This window comes from Tupaia chinensis, unplaced genomic scaffold (assembly GCF_000334495.1).
Source record: "Tupaia chinensis unplaced genomic scaffold, TupChi_1.0 Scaffold146740_1, whole genome shotgun sequence".
In the NCBI taxonomy this organism is placed as follows: domain Eukaryota; kingdom Metazoa; phylum Chordata; class Mammalia; order Scandentia; family Tupaiidae; genus Tupaia; species Tupaia belangeri.
The window spans coordinates 177,220-185,496 of NW_006206595.1; the positions used below are offsets into that span (position 1 = coordinate 177,220).

The window sequence follows — 8,277 nt, forward strand, 5'->3', positions numbered from 1 at the left end:
CTGAAGGAGAAAGGATTGTAGCATGGCCATCCTGCCTGGAGGTGATCTCTTGCTTTCTGTCTCTGTCTTTCCAGCAAGCACATGCTCCCTAAAGCAAAAAGCTCTCAAAACTAAATAAATATTTTTTTATCATACAAATTAGTTTTTAATTTGTGAAATATAAGTGTTACCAGTGATATTACATACATATCTAGGTCAACTTTTTAAAGTCAAGATCATGAGTAAATTCACCATTAAATATCAGGTTCCAAGTAGCTGGGTCAGTTGTCTGTACCTTGAAGAGCCTTTCCTCCCACTAAGTCCCTATGCTAATTCCATCATAACATTTATTACATTTTTTTATAGTTAGACCTTTATTTTAAAATCTGACCTGCTGGGGCCGACAAGTGGCATAGTGGTTAAGGTGTTGGACTCCCACATGGTGAACCATGGTTCGAGTCCTGGACTTGGCAGCTTGCTTTCTCACTTTTCCTCTCTCTGTTGCTCTGTGGTCAAATTTTAAAATGATGATAATAATGATAATTAATAAAATTAAGTAATAATGATAATTAATAAAATAAATTCTTAAGAAAATCCTGATCTGCTAAATTAGCATTTTCCCCCAACTCTGGGAGCAGAAACCTTCACAGGCTTTACAATCTTTTGCTTAGGTGCTGCCTTTGTGGGAGCCTTAGCAGCAGCCATTGCTGTCTTTTTAGATGCTTGCTTAGCCTTTTTTACTTCCTTGGCATTCTTGATAGCTTGTTCTCACTGAGCCTTGCTAACTTCGGTTTTTGGTCCCTCTTGGCCATGATATCAGCAAGAGTCGCACTAGTGATAGCCCCCTGGAATCTGACTGCACAGCAGGTCCTTTTCTTTTGAATTTCTTCTGACTATCCCTTTTTGTGCATTCTTCTGTAGAGAACAGTCTAGTTTATCTGCTGAGGATTCCTCTTGGAAAGGAAGGCTGACTCACATTTTGTATTAAAAAACTGGAAAATTCCTGTTGATCCTGACATAGTGCCTCCCATGACCGGGATAGATCATGTACCTGCTGAAACTGCACAGTTTGACCTTCATGGTGGTGGCTCCAGGGGAAGAGGAAAGGTCACATTTATTACATACTTTTAAAAATTTAATTACATTTATTATTATTTTAATCTGACCAGACAGAGACAGAGAGAAAAAGGGAAAGCAAGAAAGCAAGCTGTCAGGTCTGGGACTTGAACCCCAGCTGACCATGTGGGAACCCGGTGCCTTTAACCACCATGCCACAGGAAGGCCCTATTACATAGTTTAATTACTAGTTTGTCTCCCACTAGCCTATAGGCTCCTTGAGAGCAACAGCTGTCTTCACTTTGCTTTTAAAAGTAACACAGCACCAAATTATTTGCTTAATCAGCAATATTTCTTCTTTTTTTTTTTTTTTTTAAATAGAGTGATTTTTTTTACCATAGGGTACATACGGTCACTGGAGAGAGAGAGAGACAGAAAGTGAAAAATCATCCCCCAGGGGTATGGCCGTGCCACCATCCTTTATCCTCCATTCTCTTCTTGGGATTTTGGGCACCCACACACATTCACCTTGTGTGAATTTTAAGCTGCTGGGTCCAGAACTTGAACCGTGGTCGACTATGTGGGAGTCCAGTGATGTAACCATTATGCCATCTGCTGGTCCCTTAGTGATCAATATTTCTATTCAAATGATATGCATTTGTCTATAATGATTGAGAATTGCTAAATATTCTAAACTAATCTGTAGTCTGATTTAAAATCCCCAGATTTAATCAAACTTATACCAAGACTGATTTAGCTTGTGTTAAATAATTTTTTTAAATTACATCTCTGGAGGCCGACAGGTGGTGTGATGGTTAAGGGCACTGGACTCCCTCATGGCCCAGCAGCCACTAAATAATTTTTAAAAAATAATTATTTTATTTATTCATTCTTTTTTTTTTTTTTTAATTTGACCAGAGAGAGACAGACGTTGAGAGTGAGAGAGAGAGGAAGCGAGAAAGCAAGCCACCAGATTCAGGACTCGAACCCTGGTCGGCCATGTGGGAGTGTCCAGCACCTTAACCACCATGCCAGCTGCTGGTCCCGCCAATAAATAATTTTTAATTAGAATTACTGTCAATAGGGATCAGAAGGTGGTGTAGTGGTAAAAGACACTGGGTTCCCACATGGCTGACTGCGGTTTGGGTCCCGGATCTGGCGGCTTGCTTTCTCACTTTCCCTTTCTCTGTCTCTGTCCCTGTCTGGTCAAATTAAAAAATTATAGTAACAAATGGAAATAAATACATAATTATTTTGAAAAATTGTAGAATTACTGCCAATAAGTAATTTATTTTTTTAAAGAATCATTTTATTTATTATTATTATTTTCCAGTTTGATTAGAGAGACAGAGAGAGAAAGTGAGAAAGCAAGCTACCAGGTCCAGGACTTGAATTGTGGTTTGCCATGTGAGAGTCCAGCACCTTTAACCACCATACTAACTGCCTACAAATAAATAATTCTAAAAAAAAATAAAAGGATCTAGCAGTGCTCCCTGGTAGAGTCTCAGCTCCTAAAAGAGCTCTATGGGGTCAGCCGGTGGTGTGGTGGTTAAGCCGGGTGGCTCCCACATGGCTAACTATGTGTTGGCCAACCATGTTTCTCAACCAGGCAGCTTGAGAAACACACTGGGCATGTGTGTGCAGCCCAAAATAAGGAGGGGAGAATGGAGAAGGGATTACAGTGTGGCCGGAGAATGGAGAAGGGATTGTGGCAATCTCCTCAGGCAGTGCTCTCTCCCTCTCTCTATTTTTTCCCCTCTTCCTGGCATGTGCATACACTGTATAGCAAACTAAAAAAAGTAAAAAGAGCGCCATGATGATGAAGCATGAGCAATCCAGCAGAGTTTATCAGAGAAAAACTAACCGGATGAGCAATTTTGAATTGAATTCTTTGCTGTAGGAAGGAAAGAGAAACAGGGTCAGCTGAATCTGCATGTTTGAGGAAAGTATTGATAGTACTTTCCAAACATAAGCCATTAAAGATTGTCAGATAACCCAGAGAATGAACACATTTTCCTAGTTCTTCCTCCCTCACCTTCTACTATTAATAGATACTGTCCTCATACAGCTGATGGAAGCAGCCAGCCTAGAAGGCAATGACAGAGCTGGAGGTGGCCAAAAGACTCATCAGTGTCCCCAAGAAACTATACTTCTATGAATTCCATAGAAGCTTACGCTCTTTCTTCCTAGTAGCCCAAATTGGATGTTTCCAAGTTTTTCACCATCTAGTCTAATTCTTCTCTTTTCAGAGTTAGACTGTCTGAGCTCAGTAGATGAAGAGAAGGCGGGGGTGGGGTGGGAGGGGCGATCTTCCTCATAGCTACTGGGCTTAGGGTAATGAGGAATTCAGCCACCGCCGGGAAAAGTGGGGAAACCTAAGCCCTCAAAAGCCCTTAACATCCAGAGCAACAGGACGCTGGAGCCTGGCGACACGTGATGCCATCGAGCGGCGGTAAACTACAACTCCCAGCGCGCCGCGCGGCCCGCCGGCGTTACGCAGCTCTCGCTGATTGGCCGCTGGTAATATTTGAAAGGAGGGGCTGGCGCGGAAAACGAAGGTTATCTTTTGGAGCCTTGTGGAGTACTCAGTCTGGCGGGTAAGTCCCGAACCTGGGAAGGAAGGCGACGTCTGGGAAGTTAGGGCCGAGAGGGACTCATGAGCGTGTGTACGCACCGAGGAGAACCGAGTGTCTTGCGCTGACTTGAGCGAAAGGCTGGAGGCGACTCTGCGAGGGAAGGTCAGAGACCTTAGGGCCCCCGAAGAGCTCGGTGGACGCTTGAGGGTGGGGGGTGGCGGAGTGGTGAGGTAGTGAGGACAGGGATCTGCCAGGAGGAGGGAAGAGCTGAAACGTCAGTTTATAAAGGGAGCCCGGCGTCCTGGCATGCGTTTTTTCCCGGTAAGGTTTCTGATGGGATTCTTTGCCTTCTTCCACGACCTCAAGCCCTTCCTTCCTCCAGGTAGCTGCATTACGAATGTTCTCCACCTTCCCTAATCCTTCTCTTTCAGGTAGTTCTCTGGCACCATGAGGAACTTCAAAGGACTCAACTTTGGGACTCTGCTAAGCAGCCAAAAAGAGACGAAAGAGTTGCTGCCTGATTTGAAGGTGAAGTGCAGTCTGGCTGGGGATACACCTGGCTTTACAGGCTGAGCGGTTTCATTTGTGTTTTGCCATACTTTAAAGAACTAGATAATTAGGGGACCCTCTCCTGAGCCACCCTATTTCTATCTAGTTCTTTTCCATCCCTTTCTCTCTTTTTCTCCTAGGAGTTCCTGTCCAGGCCTTCAGCTGGTTTACCCAGCTGCCGATCTGATGCTGAGAAGAGACAAGCTTGTGATGCCATCCTGAGGGCTTGCAACCAGCAGCTGACTGCCAAGCTAGATTGCCCTGGACACCTAGAGAGCCTGCTGGAGCTGGCAAAGCTGGCCTGTGATGGCTACTTGCTGTCCACCCCCCAGCGCCCTCCCCTCTACCTAGAACGAATTCTCTTCATCCTGCTGCGGAACGTTGCTGGGCAGGGAAGCCCAGAGGCCATGTTCCACCTTGCTCAGCCCCTCCATGCCTGTTTGATGCAGTGCTCTCGCCAAGCTGCCCCCCAGGACTATGACGCTGTTGCTCGGGGCAGCTTTTCTCTGCTTTGGAAGGGCGCAGAAGCCCTGATGGAGCGGCGAGCTGCAGTCTCAGCTCGGCTAAAGGCCTTGAGCTTCTTAGTACTTTTGGAGGATGGAAGTACCCCTTGTGAGATTCCTCACTTTGCTTCTCCAACAGCCTGTCGAGTGGTAGCTGCCCATCAGCTATTTGATGCCGGTGGGCATAGTCTGAGTGAAGCAGATGCTGATTTCCTAGATGATCTGCTCTCCAGACATGTGATCAGAGCCTTGGTGGGTGAGGGAGTGGGCTCTCCTGAACCTCTTTCTCCACAGAAGGCCCTCTGCCTCTTGGAGCTCACCTTGGAACACTGCCGTCACCTCTGTTGGAGACACCACCTCAACAAAGCCACCAGCACAGTGGAGAAGGCTCATGTTTATCTAAGGAACACCAGTCTAGCCCCCAGCCTTAAGCTATGCCAGCTGGGGGTTGAGCTGCAGCAGACTGGGGAGGAAAGACCCCAGGCAGTGGCCAAACTTCTGATCAAAGCATCAGCTGTCCTGAACAGCAGTATGGAGGCACCATCACCCCCACTTCGGGCATTGTATGACTGCTGCCAGTTCTTCCTCTCAGGCCTGGATCGAGGCATCAAGAGGCGCTATGGGCTTAATGCTATTCTGAGCCTCTTTGCTTTCCTTCGAGGGTACTTCTCTCTTATCCAGCAGCTGCGGGATGATGGTGTGAGTTAAGGACTAAAGGTAGGGAGGGGATGTGGTTCTGTGGACTCACTACCAGCCCAGGTCTTTGGCAAGATCTGGAAGCCCTGGCTCCCTCCTTGGTAAGCTGCTCTCTGGCCTGCCTGGCCAGCCAGCAAGCAGGCTGGTCTATCCTGAGAAGGCAGCAGCTCCTGTTCTTCCTTCTCCCTGGGCTCTGTCACTCTCCAGAATTGGGGCCAGTCTTTGGCTTGGAGCTCGTTGTTTCTCTCTGTGACTCACCTACCCGCTTCCTTCCTCAGGTCCGTGGGGATTTCTCCAAGCAGCAGCAGTCTTTGCTCCAGGGGTACTTTCAGGGACTTCACCTCTACACTGTGGTGGTTTATGACTTTGCCCAAGGCTGTCAGGTACCATCTGGGAGTCAAGGAACCTGAACAAGGTCCTAGGGTCTGGAATTGCTCCGTAGAGTTTTGAGGTGGCTTTGGATGTGGGGTGGGGTGGAGGTCACCTTGGAGCCAGCATAACTCCACGTAGCCTCAACCCTTTCTTGTTCCTCAGGTAACTGATTTAACTGACCTGGCCCAACTAGTGGAGAGTTGCAAGTCTACTGTTGTCTGGATGCTGGAGGCCTTAGAGGGCCTGTCAGGCCGAGAGCTGACTGACTACCTAGGGATGACTGGTGAGTACCCTGGGGCCCAGATATAGGGATTTTTGGAAGGGTTACCACTTATTAGGCACTTGCTAGATGGTTTTGATGACTGTGGGGGCTTCTTATGGCTTAAGGGGCAGCAAAAGTTTTTTTTTGAGAGAGGTTTTTGCTATAGGGTGTGCATGCTCACCAGAAAGACAGACAGAGATAGAGAGACAGAAGGTGAGAAATCACCCCCCGGGGGGGATGGCCACACCACAATCCCTTCTTTTCCATTCTCCTCTCAGGATCTTGGGCACTCACACACATGCTCCCGGCCTGAGTTTAAGCCACCAGATCCAGGACTCAAACTGCCCAACTGCATGAGAGTCCAGCAACGTAGTCCCTTCCCTCCCTTTCCTTCCTTGCCCCTCCCCTCCCCTTCCCTTCGCTTCCTTCCTTCCTTCCAGAAAGGGACAGAGTGAGAGAGAGAGGGAAAGTGAGAAAGCAGCCTTCGAGTTCAGGACTTGAACTGCGGTTTGCCATGTGGGAGTCCAGTGCCCTTAACCACCACACCACTTGCTGGCCCCCAAAAGATGTTTTTAAGTGTCGCTTGAAGTTCCCTAATCGGAGCATATGAAATCCAAAATGTTTCAAAATCTGAAAACTTTGAGCACGAATGGGATGCCACAAGTGGAAAATTCCACACTTGGTGTCATGTGGTAGGTTGTAATCAAAACACTTGAGATATCAAAATATATAAAATTACCTTAAGTCTGTGTGTATAAGGTATGTATGAAACATAAATTAATTTTATGTTTAGACTTGGGTCCCATCCCAAAGATATCTCATTATGTATGTAAAAATAATCTGAAATCCCCCCCACACCCAATCTGAAATCTAAAACACGTCTGGTCCCAAACATTTTCCAACCTGGACATCTGCTTCCTGAGCCAAGAGGGCCCTGGCTGTTGCTCTACGTTTAATACCAGTAGAAAGTGATGAGGCTAACTTATAACAGAGGACACTATGTTTTTTCTCATCGACTTTCTTATTGATTTGGTATTTGTTTCATGGGAACTTTTTTTTTTTTTTTTGAGAGGTTTTCGCGATAGGGCGTGTGCACTCGCCAGACAGACAGAGAGAGAGACAGAGAGACAGAAAGCAAGAAATCACCCCCCATGGGGGATGGTCACGCCGCAATCCCTTCTCCTCCATTCTCCTCTTGGGATCTTGGGCACGCACGCACATGTGCCCGGCGTGAGTTTTAAGCCACCGGGTCTGGGATGCGAACCGCGGTCAACTACGTGGGCGTCTAGCGACATAGCCATTACGCTAACTGCTGGTCATGCCGTCCCCTCTTGAGAGTGATTTCTCTCTCTCTCTCTCTCTCTCTCTCTCTCTCTGTGTGTCTCTCCTGCAAGCAAATGCACCCTATGGCAAAAAACTTTAAAAAAAATTTTTTTAGCTGGCATTGCTAGAGGACACATGAATTTGTCAGAAAGAGGGAGATAGACAAAACACCCCTCAATGGGGCATGGTCGCAACGCAATCTGCTTTCCTCTATTTGTCTTTCCTGTCAGGATTTGGGGGTATATGCATATGCGTCTGGTGTGTTTCTCAAGCCACTGTGGATGGGGTTAGAACTGTGGTTGGCCATGTGGAATCTGGTTCCCTATGCGTAGCACCTAACTGCTGCACTAAAGGGCTGCCCTTCAGTATACTTAAATATATATATTTAATACTAAATATATGTATGTATGTATGTATGTATTTATTTATTTAATTCCCAGAAGGCACATGTACTCACCAGAGAGAGAAAGACAGAGAAAGCGCCCTGCAAAGAGGCATGGTCATGCCACAGTCCTTTTTCCTCCATTTCTTCATCCCATCAGGATTTGGGGCATGTATGCACATGTGTGTGAAGTGTTTTTCAAACTGCTGGGGCCCAGGACTCCAACCATAGTCAGCTGTGTAGGATCCATCTCCCCACACACAGGGCTTAACCACTGCACTTTGGATCGGTCCTTTATTTAAATAGTTTTTAAGACTTTTTTTACTTAATTTATTATTACTATTATTACTTAATTTGACCAGAGAGAGGGAAGGTGAGAAAGCAAGCCACAAGGTCCAGGACTCAAACCACAATCAACCATGTGGGAGTCTTGCAGCCCTGCCCCCATGCCACCTACCAGCTTCCCTATATTAAAATATTTTTAAGAAGGGGGGCCGGCAGGTGGTGTGGTGGTTAAGGGCGCTGGACTTCCACACGACCACAGTTCAAGTCCTAGACCTGGTGGCTTGAAAACCACAC

The 8,277-nt window shown here is 46.6% G+C and overlaps 1 protein-coding gene and 1 pseudogene across 1 annotated transcript in view; one reads left to right on the forward strand and one right to left on the reverse strand.

The window, feature by feature from the left end:
- Positions 1-588: 588 nt before the first annotated feature.
- LOC106733966 (60S ribosomal protein L24 pseudogene) lies at positions 589-1,059 on the reverse strand (annotated as a pseudogene).
- A 2,557-nt stretch (positions 1,060-3,616) lies between these two features.
- ESPL1 (extra spindle pole bodies like 1, separase) overlaps positions 3,617-8,277 on the forward strand; it is a 31,839-nt gene continuing 27,178 nt past the window's right edge. Inside the window, exons 1-5 of the mRNA XM_027768520.1 lie at positions 3,617-3,773; positions 4,043-4,139; positions 4,301-5,362; positions 5,638-5,742; positions 5,894-6,014. Coding sequence (XP_027624321.1) covers positions 4,059-4,139; positions 4,301-5,362; positions 5,638-5,742; positions 5,894-6,014 — 1,369 coding nt within the window. The 5' untranslated portion in view covers positions 3,617-3,773; positions 4,043-4,058. The remainder of the gene's footprint in view (positions 3,774-4,042; positions 4,140-4,300; positions 5,363-5,637; positions 5,743-5,893; positions 6,015-8,277) is intronic.